At 39.0% G+C, this 19,992-nt stretch overlaps 1 protein-coding gene across 19 annotated transcripts in view; it reads left to right on the top strand.

Annotated features, from left to right (window-relative positions):
* The window catches only part of PPIP5K2 (diphosphoinositol pentakisphosphate kinase 2), a 70,589-nt gene that overhangs the window by 38,492 nt on the left and 12,105 nt on the right, over window positions 1–19,992 (top strand). For 14 of the 19 annotated variants that reach the window (XM_087958100.1, XM_087958099.1, XM_087958096.1 and 11 more), the window contains exons 24-26: window positions 11,501–11,674; window positions 17,015–17,176; window positions 18,413–18,482. In XM_087958100.1, the coding sequence (XP_087814226.1) occupies window positions 11,501–11,674; window positions 17,015–17,176; window positions 18,413–18,482 (406 nt within the window). The remainder of the gene's footprint in view (window positions 1–11,500; window positions 11,675–17,014; window positions 17,177–18,412; window positions 18,483–19,992) is intronic. The other 5 variants (XM_087958111.1, XM_026672802.2, XM_087958108.1 and 2 more) reach the window with 1 other exon arrangement.

Raw genomic sequence — 19,992 nt, 5'->3', positions numbered from 1 at the left:
TTGCTTAACAATTGTCATGATTACTGACCATTAGAAGGTATAATGGCACTGAAAAAGTAATTTCCTAACTGGTCCTCATATTTACAAAGTCCCCGTGGTAAAATGATTGAGATTTAGGTATTTTGCAACTGGCAGGCATTTATCACAGTGTTCTGCAGTCATGTGATTTCCATTTGTGTGTTTTGCAACTGGCTTCCAACAAGTGGAGTCAATGGAGAAGCTGGCAATAAAATCACAAGTGGTAGTCAGGTGATGTCTCTTAACATCACTTGATTTATAACTGAATGGGAATGACATTGTAAGTGTCATAGATGCAACACCGGACATTTCTAGTTACGGCCATGATATGTAATATTCAAGGGAATGATACTTTTAGTTTGCTTGATGAAATGTTATTTATTTTATTTTATTTATTTATTTGATTTGTCAATCGCTTACAAGGTAATAGATATAAGTATAAACATGAGTAAGAATACAGGAAATAGGTACAAATAAATTAGGACAATAGGACCAGGACAGGAGGCACGATGGTGCACTTATGCATGCCCCTTACAGACTTCTTAGGAATGGGGTGAGGTCAATAGTGGTTAGTTTGAGGTTAAAGGAGTGGGGGTTAGAGGGTGTAACAATAGAGTCAGGTAGTGCATTTCAGGCATTGACCACTCTGTTGCTGAAGTCGTACTTTTCTGCAATCAAGTTTGAAGCAGTTTACATTGAGTTTGTAAACTGTTGTGTTCTCTTGTGTTATGGTTGAAGCTGAAGTAGTCATTGACTGGTAGGACATTGTAGCAGATAATTTTGTGTGCTATGCTTAAGTCTAACCATAGGTGGCGTAGTTCAAGGTTGTCCAAGCCCAAAATCTCAAGCCTGGTGATATAGGGTATTCTGTTGGGAGCAGAGGAGTGTAGTACTCTTCTCGTGAAATACTTCTGGCTTGATTGAATGTCTGATATTCAGTGCAGATTCCAGACTGATGAGCTGTATTCGAGTATTGGTCTGGGAAAAGTTTTGTATGCTCTAGTTAGCAATTCGATATTTCCAGAGGAGAAGCTTCATAAGATTAGATTTACAACTCTTAATGCCTTTTTGGCAATGCTGTTACAGTGAGCTCTGGTGCTTAGGTCATTTGATATGAGAACTCCAAGGTCCTTGACAGAGTGAGGATCATCAACGGGTCATATCCGCCTAGTTTGTATTTGGTGTACTGATTTTTTTTTACCAATGTGTAGGACAGCATTTGTTGGTCGAGATTTGGAGTTGCCAGATGTTTGACCATTCAGACACATAATCAAGGTCGCTTTGAAGGATAGTAGCATTGTCAGTGGTATTGAATAGTTTTACATCATCTGCAAAGAAGTTGCTTATAAGGTGATCACAAAGGTCATTTATACAGAGTATAAAGAGTGTGGGTCCTAGAACGCTACCCTGGGGGACACCGCTGTTAACTAGAGCAGGGTTTGATATAGCACTCCCTATTTTTACTATTTACTGCCTATTTGACAGGAATGCAGTAATCCACTTATGGAGGGATCCGGAAATGCCGTAAGAGTTTAGTTTTAACAGTAGTTTGTCGTGTACCACTGAATCAAAGGCTTTGCAGAAGTCTATGTAAATTGCATCTATAGCTTTACCCTGGTCAAGTAGAGTAGTCCATATGTTTCTGCAGTGTAGGAGTTGTAGATTGCAGGACATTTTTTTCCTGAAACCAAATTGTTTTTTGGAGAGTAGGTTGTTTGACTCTAAGTGGAAAGTGATGAATTGGTTAATGATTGATTCCATGACTTTGCACATGACACAACACAGTGAGATTTGTCTGTAGTTTTCAACCAGGCTGGGGTCACCTTTTTTGAAGATATGGATGACCACAGCTAAGGACCATAGGTTTGGTAAGGAGCTGGTTCTGAATGATATCTCATATATAATGCTTAGGGGTTCCGCTATGGCAGAGGAGAGGTTTTTTAAGAAGTATGCACATAATCCATCAGGGCCAATAGATAGGGATGGTTTTAGGTTTCGTAGTGTCTTTTCTACATTATCTTTTGTAAAATCAATATGGAGTAGGTCATTACAGTTAGTTGTGGTACGACTAGGAAATGTGGGGTATGAACCATTGCTGTTTATAAAGACTGAAGAATGTGTTGAAGAGATTGGCCTTAACAGCTTCATTGTTGCAGTCTTTCCCATTTGGTCCTTTTAGGGGTGGGATGGTTCTTGATTCTTTAAGTTTGGTATTAACAAAATTGTAGAAGGCGCGGGTAGATTTTGTACATAGGAAGTTTTCCTCTTGCTTGCAGTGGTATGTGGGAATTATTCTTTGTTCTTTGTGTACATGCTAGGACAACGGAGCCTTCTGGTGGTTGGCTGGAACACGAAGCAAGGAGCAAGGACAAATTGTTGCTATTTCTTAACCAGAACTGTAGCAAACTTAAACTTTGCAGCTTTGTATGCTTATGCGAATGATCAGTGCATTTTGTGTGATGTAATGCGTTTGTGATAGGACGTTAACAAAAATTGCTACGTTAACAAAGATTGCTTCTAATAAAAGAGGGTTTCAGGGTTCCTACAAGCCTGCAGGGTGGTGGGAACACACCAATACACTTCTGAAATGATGGCTGCAGCTATCACCAGAGGTAATAAGCCATCTGGTAATTGTTACAATTGTGGGAAGCCCGGCCATTTTAAATCACAATGTCGAGCCCCCGGCGGGGGGGGGGGCAGCAAAGCCCTCCGCCAGTAGAGATGTTCGACCAAAAACAGTCTGCCCGAAATGTAAGAAAGGTTATCATTGGGCTAATCAATGTCGATCAAAAACTGAACCCTCGGGAAACGAGTAGAGGGGCCGGCAGCTAGCCCCTCTCCCAAGGCTGCCCATATACCATCCACTGTGTATGAATTATCAGTGGCAGAAGATGTGCTCATATCCTTTCCCCATCTACCACTCTCTGTCGGCGCACAGCTTCCTCCTTCTGCCTCCTTCTCCTCTGATAAAACTGCTCTTATACAATCTCACCCTCATGCCCTCAAAGGAATCTCTGTGATTCCCGATCTGCTTTATCCTTCCTCAAAACTCTCAGCCATTAACCTTTCTGTGCTATTGTTAGTGTTTGGGGATTAACCCCTAGCAGAGTATTGCAGCAGTAGTCAAGCCAGGCAGCCAAACGTGAGTGGAAGGGCCCCAGAGTATACACACACTGAACACAAACACTGTAGTTTAAATAGTTTTTAATCCATTTAGAGTTTAAAGCATTGTCATTCAGTCCATTAAGTCATTCACAGTATTTCCATCCAGTAAGACTCACTATTACAGTCCAAGTTAAGAGTCCTTGCAATATCTTTATCAGCCGATAAAGATATCTTCTCCTCCTCCGGTGCCTCTCTCCAGAGGAACAAACGCTGGATATTCAGCAAGAAGTTCAAACAGTAGAACAGTAGAATTACGCAGTAAATCAGCAAACAGTAGCAAACAAGAACAGTTCAGTCACAGGCACTCACAGTCAGTCGCAGTAAGACACAGTTAGTCGCAGTAGGCTTTCCAGCTTCTAATGCTTCCTTATATTGTAACTTCTAACCGCACCCTTAATCGGCTAATTGCCTGCAACATTGTGCTTAAAGTGATAAGCACTTAAACCATGATATCTAAGTTTTATATATTTATTCACCCAAACCATATTTGGTATCAATGTTATACCTAACATACTCCCTTTTGGGTGAAATAAATATATAATACCTTACAATCTAACCCCATATTTTTCACAACTCTCCTGGGTGCTTACTGGCACCTTGGGCTTTAGTAAAATTATCAGCTAAATTGTCCTCCGACATACAGTACTCTAGCTGAATCATCTTACTTCTTACAGATTGTCTCACGTTTAGGTATCTTAGATCTGTATGCTTGCTCCTTGTTTTTACTGCAATATTTGTGGCCATTTGAATTGCTGCCTGATTATCTTCATGTATAATTATAGGATAATCTACAGTTATACCTATATCAATTAACATTTGTTTATACATTATTAATTCTGTACATAACAGAGATAAACAGGAGAATTCAGCCTCCATAGTAGACAAACTTATATGCTGTTGTCTTATTGACTTCCAGCCTATTAATGTCTTACCCAGCATTATGGCTGTTCCTGAAGTCGACTTTCTAGTGTCTCTTTCTGATGCAAAGCTAGCATCTGCATAAGCACTCAGAATTAAATCACCCTTTGGTTCTAAATACAATGAATAATTCATTGTCTTTTTAAGATATCTTAATATCCTCTTAGCTGCAATCCAGTGTCTTTCACATGGTGCAGAATTGAATCTAGCCAACTGATTCACGCAGTACGAAATATCTGGTCTAGACCAATTACTAATATAACTCAAACTACCAATTAAAGATTGATAAATCACCTTATCAAACTCCGGGCTTTGTTCATCAGTGTTGCTAAACTCCTGACTCATTGGAGTCTTAGCTGGCTTACAAAGCTCCATCTTGTAATCTTTTAGCAATTTGCTTATCTTATCTTCCTGAGATATCTTAAAACCTTTCCGTGTTTTCTTTATATTCAAACCGAGATACTTCTTTATCTCCCCTAATTGCTTGATCTTTATTCTCTTTCCTAATGATTCTATTATTTTATTTGCTTCATCATTAGTTTCAGTTATCAATGCAATGTCATCTGTGAATAGTAATAATAATGATACTTTCCCATTTGTCTCCCTCTTAAACAGACATGGATCGGCTAAACCAGCTTTAAATCCTATATTGTTTAGTTCCTTTACAATATACTGGTTCCATTCATAGCCTGATTGTTTAAGACCATAGAGGCTTTTCTTTAACAACCAACAATCATTATTATCCTTATTTTCACTTTTAATACCAACAGGTTTTTTCATGTAAATAGTATGTTTTAATGGGGCGTGCAAGTAAGCAGTTTCCACATCTAAATGGTTAACTATATAGTTTTTACTAGCTGCCCACACTAAAGCTGCCCTCAAGGTTGCTGCCTTAAGACTAGGTGCAAACACCTCATCGTAGTCATTGGCATTCTGCCTAAAACCTTGGGCTACTAACCTTGCCTTATGGATTAAATTACCATCTTTATCTGTTTTTACCTTAAATATCCATTTGCAGCCAATGGACTTCTTACCTACAGGTAATTTGGCATTTTCATACACTTTCATATCTCTTAATAAATTCAGTTCCTTATTCATTGCTGCATACCAACTTTCTTTTTCCTTAGTAGGATACTTTTTAATTTCTTCAACAGAATTAGGAACTTGATTAATCTGGCACACTGTGTTAGCCTTGTACCTATCAGGCGGTCTAGATACACGTGTAGTTCTTCTGGGAATTACAGGGCTTACAGGAGGACTTTGTTGAACTACTACCTGTTCATCTTTCTCATCCTGTTCAGCTATTGAATCTGTTTCTTCCTTTATGGGCACTATTTCATCCTGTATTTGACTCTTTACTTTATTTTTAAAGTCACAGGGATAACTAATGGGATTTCTATAGGATTCAATAATTACATCTTTATTGGCATCCTGTTCTAATTTCTCCCATCCTTCATGTTCTAGAAATTGGGCACTAGCACTACATAACACTTAAGATGTGCCTTTCTCCCAAAATCTATATGCCCTATGGTTTGCCTGATAACCAACGAAGAAAAATCGTTTAGCTCTATGTTGCCCTTTTTTTCTGAGTTGTGCAGGAATATGCACCCATGCTGGTGCACCAAATGTGTGCAGGTAACTTAGGTCAGGTTTCCTGCCATGCCACCTGGTGAATGGTATTTCACCTGTTGTTGTGTTAACAACGTTGTTCAATATGTTATTAGCACACATTGTAGCCTCCCCCACAAATAATCAGGTAACCCAGAATCATTTAACATTGTTCTAACCATTGCCTGTAGTGTTTGGCCTCTTCTTTCAATAAAAGCGTTATGTTCTGGCCTGTATGGAGCAGACTTCTTATGCTCTATTCCAGCTACCTTAAGTCTGTTCTGGAATTTGTTATTAATAAATTCCGTACCATTATCTGTCACCAGGGTTATCAGTTGCCGTTTAGACTTTCTTTCAGCAAACTTAAGCCAATTGAAAACATGTTGATATGTTTCAGTTTTGCTTTTCATTAAATAGCAAAACCCATATCTAGAATAATGGTCCATAATGCTCAGTATATATCTAGCACCCCCATACTGGGTTTCTTTGGACCTATGATGTCTGCAAATACCACTTCTAAAGGTTCTTTTGTTTTGAAACCATTTAGCCTATTTGCAGGCAATACTTTGCTCTTATCTTCACAGCAAACATTACAACGCAAATATTTATCACAAGGTTTTAACCTTATTCCTTCAGATAACTCAACTGTACGTTTTAGCATTTTAAAATTTACATGCCCCAAACGCCTATGCAATAAATGGATACATTCATTATGAGGCTTTATATTATAAAATACAGTCTGTGCCTCCCCTTTCTTACTATTATCTAAGACATATAATGTTCCATTTAAAGCTGCAGTTACCCTTTTGTTATCTTTTTCAATTATGCAATTATTATCCTTAAAAGTAATTACATAACCTAATTTATCTAATACCCTTACTGAAAGCAAATTAAACTTTAGTTGCGGTACATACAACATTTTTATATCCTGGTTTATGCACGGACAATGTGCAAGACCTTCACCTTTCGCTTTCAGATTCCAGCCACTAGCAAGAGATATATGTTGAGAGCTTGTAGACATTTTTATAAATTTTGTCTTATCTCTTGTGATGCAGTGGGATGCGCCACTGTCAACCACCCATAGATCATTCTTCACATCAGAGTTGCTAAACATGGCTAGTTCAAATGCTTTCTTTGGCTTTTTTACATTCTGGCTTTTTCCTTTTTGCAGAAACTTGCCAAATGTCCTCTTCCTCCACAATTAAAACATTTTTAATTGTGTATGCTGTTGAAGATAAATTCTTTTCTTCCATGTGCTGTATTTTGCTAAGCTGGTTTCTTTCAAGCTTTGAAGATAATTTCTCTTCTTTCTTATCTTCTCTCAGCTCGTCACGCTCACGCCTTCTTCTGGCTTCTTCTAATAGCCTGCCTGTTATGTCGGTTAATGAGAGGCTTTCTTTTGGCAATACCTCTAACGAAGTCACATAGTTATCATAGCTTTGATCTAATGAAGATAATATGATGTAGACTTGTTACAGTTCATTAAATATAAGCTCTTTTTCTTGCAATTCTTGAAAAATGCTCTTCATACAGTTTAAATGAACTAACATATCTCCATTCCTCTGAAGATGCGTTCGAAAAAGCTTCCGTGTAAGATTTATATGTGCTCCTACACTGTCCCGAACATAAATCTTCCTGAGGTTCTCCCAGCAGTTTGCAGCTTTTTCTTCTCCACGAATATGGACAAGCTGCTGATCACAGAGAGTCAGTCCTATGATGCATAAAGCCTGCTCATTTTTCAGTTTAAAGTCTTGTAACTTTTCGTTATCATCATCATCAGCAGGATCCCAGCTACTCACATCTGGTGGGTTTGCTATAATGTCCCACAAACCTTCTCTGCGTAGAAGTAAACTACATTTCATTGACCATGAAACATAGTTTGTTCCATCCAGCCTGGATATCATGGACAGTTGTGACAAATTTACTTGTGCCATTACTCTTCAGATATTTTGACTATTTTAAACTAATTAAAACAGTTTGTTTTACAGTAATGTGCAACTCACACCAACTCTCTCTGCTATATCCTGGTTAGTTAGACTATGCTGCTGGGCCCATAACCAATGTTAGTGTTTGGGGATTAACCCCTAGCAGAGTATTGCAGCAGTAGTCAAGCCAGGCAGCCAAACGAGAGTGGAAGGGCCCCAGAGTATACACACACTGAACACAAACACTGTTTGTAGTTTAAATAGTTTTTAATCCATTTAGAGTTTAAAGCATTGTCATTCAGTCCATTAAGTCATTCACAGTATTTACATCCAGTAAGACTCACTATTACAGTCCAAGTTAAGAGTCCTTGCAATATCTTTATCAGCCGATAAAGATATCTTCTCCTCCTCCGGTGCCTCTCTCCAGAGGAACAAACGCTGGATATTCAGCAAGAAGTTCAAACAGTAGAACAGTAGAATTACGCAGTAAATCAGCAAACAGTAGCAAACAAGAACAGTTCAGTCACAGGCATTCACAGTCAGTCGCAGTAAGACACAGTTAGTCGCAAGTAGGCTTTCCAGCTTCTAATGCTTCCTTATATTGTAACTTCTAACCGCACCCTTAATCGGCTAATTGCCTGCAACATTGTGCTTAAAGTGATAAGCACTTAAACCATGATATCTAAGTTTTATATATTTATTCACCCAAACCATATTTGGTATCAATGTTATACCTAACAGCTATCCACTCTTCCAACAAAGTTACAAAAAGGTGACGTCGTAGCAAAAATGATCATGGTACCGCAATTTCCCTCTGATGTGCTTGCCCTCACTAGATCTATCACCGAAACTAAGCCCACACTCTTGGTTTTAAGCAAGGGTCGCCGCTTCACCGGTCTTCTGGATTCTGGTGCGGACGTCTCGGTGATACGCTCTGACGAGTGGCCTACAGACTGGGAAACAGACCTCCCCATCGGTAAGAGGTGTAGGAGGGATTCAAACGGCTCGCATCAGTAAATTTTGGCTCCCTGTGACTTCTGAAAATCTCACAGGGACTGCACAAATTAAGCCCGTCATCCTCCCCCTTCACACGAATTTGTGGGGGAGGGACTTGCTCTCTCAATTTGGCGCTAAATTGCAGCTAGAATGACTCACCCTCTTCCCCTTCGCTTAACCTTAACCACGGATGTTCCTGTTTGGGTTGATCAATGGCCATTGCCAGCAAATAAATTGCTTGCATTGCAGCAATTAACAGCCGCATCCGCTGCTACTATTCTATCCGCTTTCTCTCTTTCTCCCCTAACCCCTTGGGACAGTCATAACTATTTTCATCAAAATAAAAGGGCTCTTATGAAGGAATTCCAAATCACCGCCCAAGAGGCTGCTGCAATTATTCAACAATGCCCTACTTGCAGCAAGCAAGCCCCTGCCCTGCCAATGGGAGTAAATCCCAGAGGCTTAAAAGTCTGCCAAATTTGGCAAATGGATGTAACCCAGTATGCGCCTTTTGCACCATGGAAATATATCCATGTTTCAGTGGACACATACTCAGGGTTCATCATGGCCTCCCCGCAAAGAGGAGAGACCACAAAACATGTCATTAACCACTGCATCCGGTCATTTGCGTGCCTGGGAAAGCCCTCGGAATTAAAAACTGATAATGGCCCCTCCTATACTAGTACCAACTTTGCTATCTTTTGTAAACAATGGGGCATTTTGCACAAATTTGGCATTCCATACAATTCTCAAGGGCAGGCCATAGTAGAAAGAGACAGTCTGACCCTAAAGAATGCTCTTGACAAAGTTCAAAACTCGATGGGGAAACTCACCCCAGGGCTACCCACACTGCAAAACAAGCTTAACTTGTGCTTATTTACACTGAATTTCCTGAATGAGTCTGGCACACCTGCTTCTTCTGCCGCCTCTCGACACTTTTGCTCTCCATCCAAGGATGCTCCTAGACCTCCAGTCTACTTTCGACAGTTGCCAGATCCCACATGGCACGGGCCTGCTGAACTTATAACCTGGGGACGAGGGGACGCGGCTGTTTCCTACAACAACGCCACCACCTGGGTCCCCGGACAACAAGTGAGGCCTTTTCTACCCAAACCAGCCTTGCCTACATCAGCATCATGAAGCTGCCCGCTGCATTCATCATTTGCCTCCTGGGCTTCCACATCGGTCCTGCCGATACGACAGCCACCCCATCCTCCTGCGACGCCTGCATCAAAACTACTCGCAGCGGAACGAAAACCCAATCCACCCTGATCTATCATACTTTGAAGCCTGAGTGCAACTCCACGACGGTCTCCCCTTGTCTGCATAACAACACTCAATATGCGCAATGTTACACTGCCGAAGGCATTCAGTGCTATGAGCCTAAGGCAGTGGGACCCATTACAGCATCCCTATATGTCTATGCATACAAAGGTGGCTCCAGCTCTGATCTTGCAGGAATGGTCTCTACCAGTCAAACAAAAAATGGGTACATAACCCATAATGTCACTCGGGGGGGTACCAACACCTCAGTATGCTTTGATGCTTGCCTTGCCATCAGCAAAGGTCAAGGTCCTAACAACGCTGCAGGAGTTACCTGCGACTCACACAGCTGGCAGAGATCTTATCTACAGGAAAAGAAATATCTCTTTCAAAAAGTGTCCGGGACTAACGTGGGGGCCACCACTGTTTACAACTACTGGTACACCCCACCTATTGACTCTGCTCAAGTAAGATACATGTTTGAATCCTGGTTCCCAAAATTGCCTGGTTTGCAAGCTATTGTAGCGCTCATTGGTATGATTGCTGCGGGATGTGTTGTATTGCCTTGTGTATTACCCATCTTTGTACGCACTATTTCTAACAGTTTATCCCTCTTGGCTGAGAAAAAAGCCACTGCGCAGGTAATGGCTCTCTGGAATCAACAAATAACTAACACATATGAACCACTGCCATCCGAAGATGAGATAGGAGAGCCAACCTGTGACGACCCAAACGAGGACAAGATGTTTGTGATGGTTGAAGAAGTCACGAATGCTGTGGATAACATCAGCATGCACAGCACTCTTGCCTACGCGCCTGACAAAGACTGTTATTGGGACTAAAACACTCCCTGTCTCTTAAAAAGGAAAAACAGGGGAGATGTGGGAATTATTCTTTGTTCTTTGTGTACGTGCTAGGACAACGGAGCCTTCTGGTGGTTGGCTGGAACACGAAGCAAGGAGCAAGGACAAATTGTTGCCATTTCTTAACCAGAACTGTAGCAAACTTAAACTTTGCAGCTTTGTATGCTTATGCGAATGATCAGTGCATTTTGTGTGATGTAATGCGTTTGTGATAGGACGTTAACAAAAATTGCTACGTTAACAAAGATTGCTTCTAATAAAAGAGGGTTTCAGGGTTTGCTCTAGGCTCTCATCCCGAGACAGCCTTGTGTTGTGTCTTCTTTTCATGAGAGACCACCACAGTGGTAATTTGTGCATTCTGCCTTTATCTGTTGACATAGGGTATTATATTGGTTTTTAAAGTTTGTTACGTAGCTAGTTTTGTTTTTACACCATAGCAATCTTTTTTTTGATTGACGTTTCTTTATTGTTATGGGTAATTTGTTTTTTGGGGGGGGTTATTAATGGTACATATAGTTTAATGACTCTTTCAAGTTCAAACAAGAATGCATTATAATGGTCTTCTGTAGTATTATAGCTAGAGAACAGAATGTGCCAATCAACAGATGATAGGTCAGCATCTATGAGATCATAGTTGGCTTTTTTGAAGTTGTATTTTGGGGATCCATCTTTATGATCTTTATGAGGGCATAAATTGAGACAAAAGTCATTTTCATATAACATTAAATATATATTTTCTTTTAGAATGATGATTCAAAGCAAACATCCCGTAGAAATGAGAATGATGAGGACCCCCATGCTTATAAAAGAGATGAAACTGATCGTTCAATAATGCTGTTCAAGCCAATGGTGTCAGATCCAATTCATATACATAGGAAATCACCTCTTTCAAGACCCAGGAAAATGGGTTCAGCAGAAGTAAGTATAGATATCCCAGTAATTTTTTAAAAAAATTAGAGTTCTTCCCCAACTAATCAATATAATTGATTTTGGTGATACTGCACAATTAGTAAACATACTAATATAGTGATTAGTTGATTGATTATGTACCATCAAATCGCTATCAATTCCTAGCAACCATAAAGATAGATCTTCTCCATGACAGTCTATCCACAACATGGCCTTTGAGATTTTACAAGGGTGCACACATTCCCACAATAATCTTATATACAGTTTACTTAACTATAATATTATACAGTCAAGAAGACAGTCAAGGAACGAAGGGAAAATCAATTTTTTAAACAGTTTATGTAGAGAAAGTCTACATATCTCTGAACAACAATTATAAAACAGAATTAGTGAACCTTGTGTAGATTTCTGGAAACTAGTAGGCCATGAGACCTACTAACATAATTAGATAAAATGGGACTATTTGGTCTGTGGTCTATGACTGTAATAAACTGAATTGAATTGGGAATATTCAATCAGTGTTTCTGGCTCTATAAAACAGGCAACACTGTAATACATGCATAACTTGCTCAATTTCCTTCACCAGGTATGACATGAATACTCTTGCACCAGAAGGTTATATTCCCTTCCATTCCTTGTCCCTAATTAGGTTTTTAAAAATTAATTCAGAAGTCTTTTATATTGTGATGATGTCATCTTTCTTGATTGCTTGGCTGATTATTTCTACTATGTTTTATTTTTTTTGGTTTAATTTTTTAAAGATTATTTACAATTGCTTACTTAATTTAGTTTTGTACCATGGATGTTTTAATGACATGATTATAACCTGCTGACTGAGACAGAAATGCAGTATTAATAGACTGAAAGTTCTTTTGGGAAGAACTTCCCAACTACTGTCATAGTTTTTGGATGATGTTCTAATTTTTTTCTGGTAATCATTGCCAAATAATCTATACTTACTTCAGTTCCATTTTAACTCAAAACTAAAGAAAGCCAAGTATTGGGCATAAATGAAAATAAATTTCAGCCATAATTTTAAATTATAGAACGGATTCTACATGCAATAAAAAATTGAGATATTTCTTGACATTTGGAATGTGGATTAGCAAAAATTGTAACATGAGGTGGTCTGATTCAGGAAGAAAGATTTGCTATAATTAATATTTCAGTGGCTGAAGAAAAAGACCTAAAGAACAACACATCCTGTATGTTAATATTTCACATTTTTATTCTGAGGAAGGAGTAATATTAGTAGAACAGTAATTCCAAAAATATTTGGCAACTTTATATAACTGAATTTTTAGATTTTTAACTGGTTTAAGTAGGCATGCTGCAAGCAGTTTGGTGCAATCGTTAAGATATCAGGCTAGAAAGCCAGAGTTTGAGTTCTACGTAGTCCCTCTTTAGGCCCAAAGTCAGCTGGTTGACCTTAGGACAGTCCTTCCCTCTCAACCTATGGAAGCAAGCAGTAGCAAACTACTTCTGAAACATCTTGCCAAGAAAACTGCAGGGACTAGACCAGGCAGTTGCAAGTGGTCAAAAAATGACTTGAAGAGGAGAAAAAAAACCCAAACAGCTAAGAGTAATTAGCATTGTTTATCTAGGAAAAACTAGGCAGAGGTCTTTAAACTTGACAGCTTTAAGACTTGTAGACTTCAATTCCCAGAATTCCTCCTCCAGTCATGTTAGCTTGGGAATTCTGGGAGTTGTCCACAAGTCTTAAACTTGCCAAGTTTGAAGACCCTTGAACTAAGGCACTAGATAATCTGGAAGTAGTGGTTTGACAGCAAACCTCCTTGCTTCTGCTTTGTACTCCACAGCAGAAGTGTTTAGTACTCCAAATTGTCCATGTGTGTTTCTTCTAGCATGACTTGAACTATAGAAAATCTTCCTTTGTCTGCTGTAGGTCTTAAGATTCCTCTCAGTCTTTTTTTAAAAAGTATATTCTGCTTTCTTCAAGTTCTGCCAGCCTATTAAGTCTGTTAGTAACCATTATAAGAGCAGTAGCTCAAATTTGGCAGAGATAAAATTGCTTAAACAATGCTGAAGTGTAGCAAAAATATGAAGAATTGATGTTCCTCTTGGCATTTGTTGTCATAGCTATCCTGTCTTTGGTCATCAGATAAGTTACCTTCAGTGGCATCCACAGTGACAATCACTAGCTTCAAAATAATAGCCCTGCCCCCTTTTAATGTGCTTTGAACCATTGCACACATCCATTTTAGAGCCAGTTGCTGCAGACATCTCCTAATCCTTACTGTAGGATCTCTTCCTTCTGTCAATGGACAATTCAATGTTAGCTCCAGGAAATCAGGATTCACAGGCCACTTAATGTGAAATCTTGTGACATAAACTTCTATTTCCCAACAATTGCTGTACATAATGTATATCTTGTTATTTTGAACCCTTCCACTTTCATCTAGCATTTGCACTGAATTGACACAAGAATGCTTCTATTTCCCAACAATTGCTGTACATAATGTATATCTTGTTATTTTGAACCCTTCCACTTTCATCTAGCATTTGCACTGAATTGACACAAGAATGCTTCTGAGTTAGCTGGTCTGTTGAAAGCAAATTTTGTAATCTGTCCTTCCTTTACTATATTTCCGTAACATTGGTCACAATAATGGAAAAATGTATTACTGTAATAGCATAAATACTTTTATTAAATTTCAACAGCTTATAATTTTTAATGACATACGAATATTTTTGAAACATGCTTTCTTTCAGGATGCAAAAAGATCTGCTATAACAGTATTATACCTATCCTCTCTAGCTTTTGATTTATACATGTGAGTTCTATTAGTTCTATACCAATTAAAATCTTAATTTACTGAACGTAGTTATTTGAAATGTAAATGTGGGAAGCTTGAAAATATTGTTACGCTATATTATGTATCCTTTGTATATACACTGCTCAAAAAAATAAAGGGAACACGGAAATAAGACATCCTAGATCTGGATGAATGAAATATTCTTATTGAATACTTTGTTCATTATATAGTTGAATGTGCTGACAATAAAATCCCACAAAAATTATCAATGGAAATCAAATTTAGCAACCCATGGAGGTCTGGATTTGGAGTTACACTCAAAATTAAAATGGAAAAAAACACTACAGGCTGATCCAACTTTGATGTAATGTCCTTAAAACAAGTCAAAATGAGGCTCAGTAGTGTGTGTGGCCTCCATGTGCCTGTATGACCTCCCTACAACGCCTGGGCATGCTCCTGATGAGGTGGCGGATGATCTCTTGAGGGATATCCTCCCACACCTGGACTAAAGCATCCCCCAACTTCTGGACAGTCTGTGGTGCAACGTGGCATTGGTGGATGGAGCGAGACATGATGTCCCAGATGTGCTCAATTGGATTCAGGTCTAGGGAATGGGTGGGCCAGTCCATAGCATCAGTGCCTTCGTCTTGCAGGAGCTGCTGACACACTCCAGCCACATGAGATCTAGCATTGTCTTGCATTAGGAGGAACCCAGGGCCAACCGCACCAGCATATGGTCTCACAAGGGGTCTGAGGATCTCATCTCGGTACCTAATGGCAGTCAGGCTACCTCTGGCAAGCACAGAGGTAGTGTGGCCCCCTAAAGAAATGCCACCCCACACCATTACTGACCCACTGCCAAACTGGTCATGTTGGAAGATGTTGCAGGCAGCAGAATGTTCTCCACGGCGTCTCCAGACCCTGTCACGTCTGTCACAAGTGCTCAGTGTGAACCTGCTTTCATCTGTGAAGAGCACAGGGCGCCAGTGGCGAATTTGCCAATCTTGGTGTTCTCCGGCAACTGCCAAACGTCCTGCACGGTGTTGGGCTGTAAGCACAACCCCCACCTGTGGACGTCGGGCCCTCATACCACCCTCATGGAATCTGTTTCTGACCATTTGAGCAGCCACATGCACATTTGTGGTCCGCTGGAGGTCATTTTGCAGGGCTCTGGCAGTGCTCCTCCTGTCCCTCCTTGCACAAAGGCGGAGGTAGCGGTCCTGATGCTGGGCTGTTGCCCTCCTATGGCCTCCTCCACGTCTCTTGATGTATTGGCCTGTCTCCTGGTAGCGCCTCCATGCTCTGAACACTACGCTGACAGACACAGCAAACCTACTTGCCACAGCTCGCATTGATGTGCCATCCTGGATGAGCTGCACTACCTGAGCCACTTGTGAGGGTTGTAGACTCCATCTCATGCTACCACTAGAGTGAAAGCACCGCCAGCATTCAAAAGTGACCAAACCATCAGCCAGAAAGCATAGGAACTGAGAAGTGGTCTGTGGTCACCACCTGCAGAACCACTCCTTTATTGGGGATGTCTTGCTAACTGCCTATGCTTTCCACCTGTTGTCTATTCCATTTGCACAACAGCATGTGAAATTGTCAATCAGTGTTGCTACCTAAGTGGACAGTTTGATTTCACAGAAGTATGATTGACTTGGAGTTACATTGTATTGTTAAGTGTTCCCTTTATTTTTTTTGAGCAGTGTATTTAATGGAACATTGGTCAAATTCTTTTCATTTCAAAAAGAAATACTGAAAATTGTCATTTAAAATAAAAGATTTTGGTTACAAAAAATAATTTGATAATAAAATGATTTTACTCACTTTCTCTTTAGATGCTGATATTAAGTTTCTGCCATTGTATATCCGCATAAATTATATGTCATTTTGTCATTTATATACAAAAATTGTTGTTGTTTTTTTATTATTCTTTGTGAACTTTATCTTGGTATTAAGTTACTTAATATCTTTCAAATGGTATACTGTATTGAGATTTATGTGTATTGAGCTTTGTTGATGTTGAAGTTTATTTACGGGTGACTGGTTTGGTTCACTTATCTCAGAACTAAAGGAAGAATGAAGCTTAACCAGACAATCAACGTGGCTAACTTTCACTGACATTAGACAAAGTTAGTGAAATATATCTTCCACATTAAGAAATTATCTGCTACTGCTATCAAAGTTCAGCTATATAATTTCCAAAGAGTTTTTAATTTTATTTCATAAGAATACTACATTAATGATAAAAATGCAGCAAAAATGTATGAATGTGTACGTTTACAAGTATTACGTTTGTGTTTGACACACACACACACACACACACACACACACACACACACACACACAAAATTTTATTCATTTCCGTGTAGAATTTAAAAATCACCATTAATATTGCTGACGTGTACTGTACCTATAGCAAAACCAGTAGCTGAATAGTTGCAGTTGCTGGTGGGTTTTGATTGGTTAGAATCGAGCTATTTAGAACTATATCTTATTTTCTTACCATTTAGCTCTGACTCTAACGTTGCATGCTTTGCTGTTTTTTTGCCCCCTTTCTCATTTCCAGGAAGAGAGCCCCCTGAGTGTGTCTAGCCCAGAGTGGCTGCATTATACCAGTGGTGTGGGTACTGGGCGTCGAAGACGCAGATCAGGGGAACAAATCACTTCTTCCCCTGTCTCCCCTAAATCATTGGCTTTCACATCCAGTATTTTTGGCTCATGGCAACAGGTTTTTAAACTTTACTTCATTAAACATTACTGTGCATTCCAAGCAGGAACCAATTGTCTTTAAGGACATCTAATCCCTTGTTCTGGATTTTGTTCAAAGTAAATTACTTCACCTGTCATTAAAATATGATTTTAAAAATAATAATTACTTCCAAAAATGCCTGGGGGGAAAAAAGCAAGTGCATGTCTTATTTTTGTATGTTTTTTTCCTACACAATTTTCACTGAATATATTTGGTTATAGAATTAGTTGCTTTCAGCACTATATGGATTATTATGGGTTGTACCCTAATGAAACAGATCTAAGTTCTGTCTTAGCTGTCCTTCAAGGCTTTTTTTCTGAAAGAAATAAAAGCAGCAGCATCTAATTCAGTGGCAAGCAAATCTTTTATTTTATTTTTTTGCTGACATAGGAAATAATTGGATTAAGCTATATTTGGGGTTAGAAATAGATAATATTTTCAGTTGCCATTAACTGTGCAGGAAAAAAAAAATCATTAGTACTAATCATTATTTTCTCCATGCCTTAACTGGATATACTTTTTTTTCCTTCCCCTCTCTCCTCCTCCTTTTCCTCCTCATTCTTCCCACAGTACTTCACCCATTGTCATGTAAAATGTGCTGAAATAGGAAAATGAATATAACATTGTACATTTGTTTAAATATGTTAGTCAAAAGGCTAATACCTTAAAGCAGTTACATTGTTTATGCTAAACAATGGATGGTGTTCTGTTGTGAAAACTTTTCTTTAGAAACTACATAGTTTCTGTTTGATCTTGACTTTTTAAAATATTTTGACATAGAGAACAAGTGTTAATTTTGAACATCAGAAACTCATTCTGGTAGGGCTGCATATGGTTCAGTAATTGTATGGTGACTTCATCAGCCTGTCTGTATTTCCTCTTTTTTTCCCCTTCCAATACAGGCGCAGTTTAGGAGTATTCATTTGGTAAACTAAACTAAAATGATACAGTTATATATGTCTTCATAATTTTCTTGGTGTCTGTCCTGTTTTATCATGAATGCCTGCTTGCACCACTTCATTGCAAGGATCTCATGAGTGAAATGGAACCCCTTCAGCAATAATTGCATGATCTTTCATATTATGTTGGTATTTCTACTAACTCATTGTATGGCTTTTTAATACTTGTCTGTCTTAGCAGGCGGCTGTTTCAAGTTTAATGGATTCAACCAGCCGATTAGACTGCTTTCCTTATTTATCTCTTTCTTATATCCAGGCACCATCAGAAAATAATAGTCTTTTTCGACCTCCAAGAACAATTGTGGAACAAAAGACCAGTGCTATAGGTATGTACATCTAATAAAATCCTGATTCTTTGAAATGGAAATACCCTGGTTTTAATATTGTTCTGATAACCTTGTAGATCTGCAGTTTGGCATCACAGAATTTTAACACCAACTGATTATTGGATCAACACTAAAAACAAACTAAGATTACTGGGATGATATTCCTTTGTACCAATTAAGACGCTCTTGAAAACCAAGCCATTCCTTTTTTTTTTCTTATTTGCTATCTTCCTTTTTCTTTTAAAACAATAGTAAAAGTTCTTTGCACTACCCCAAATTCCATCAACTACAGCTTTCAGTGTATAAACATAGATGGCTATTATAACCGCTGTCTTTTAGCACATTTTATTTTAATCCAGATACTGTTTTCTAAATAGTACTGCAAAAGGATACTTTATTAAATCATACTTTACTGTATTATCAAAATTATTGAAAGCATTATTGCCTTCTTCTGCTAAAATGATTTCCAGGGTAGATTGCAATAAAATCAGAAACCAACAAAACCAAACCATCCGTACCCCCCCCCCCCCCCCCCCCCCCCCCCCCGAACAAGCCCTTACCGGGCCGCTGGTTGCTGGCGCTGCCTCTTTTTTGGTAAAAACATTTTCCCCCCCCCCCCCCCCCCCCCCCCCCCCCCCCCCCCCCCCCCCCCTTACGGCCCCCCCCCCCCCCCTCCTATCAAAATGCGCCCCGCGCCCATCCCCCCCCCCCCCGCCGCCGGAACGGGCAGGCGTCAGGTGATCCCTGCTTTACAGGTTTATAGTAAAAGATTTCACAAACCAAAAAGGGTTGATGAAGGAAGAGAGGAAAAAGTCATCACAAGTTACCTGTTTTCAAGGCTAAAACTCTTTTTATACACTCTTTTGAATGGGAATGAGAACCAGCTCAGTGGAGCTGGTCTTCTAACAGAGAAAATGTAGAGGGTTTTCAGGCTCAGCATTCACTTTCTGCAACCTAATATTGGTCAATAATACATTGTTAGTGATTTGTGTTGTTAGATATAGATGATTCAGTTTGTATAACATTTTCAGAACATACAAAATCATAAATATTGCCAAATAACTTGACACGTAAACTGTTAAAAATTTCTGTATTTCTCTGCTAAATTCTATACTCCTTCAATACAGCCTTTATTTGGTATTAATCATATCAGAAGTTTCCTTAGAAAAAACCATATATAACAGGTGCTCTTGGTTTTTGTAATTTACTTTTTCTAATTTTCAGTCTTCGTTTCTATGCTATATCACATTGTCAGTATGAAAAAAAATCTGATCTACTTATGTGCATAACTGAAGGTACAACTTTGCTTCAACATTTTTACTACATCATTTACATTGGATGAGTTTCATCATCACAGGTGCTAGTAATGTTTTGCTTTTTGTTAGGTCATTAATAGCTACTGCAATTCCTTGCAGTTAGGAGCATATGGTTAAAATTATATAAACCAGCTTTCAAATAGGAAATTTATCCTGTTACAAGTTCCACTGAGAAACACATTTTATCAATAGTT

Source organism: Notechis scutatus, chromosome 2, assembly GCF_049901735.1.
Source record: "Notechis scutatus isolate UNSWTSFEM ecotype Mainland chromosome 2, rNotScu1.2, whole genome shotgun sequence".
NCBI lineage: Eukaryota > Metazoa > Chordata > Lepidosauria > Squamata > Elapidae > Notechis > Notechis scutatus.
This window is presented reverse-complemented; position numbering and strand designations above follow the sequence as displayed.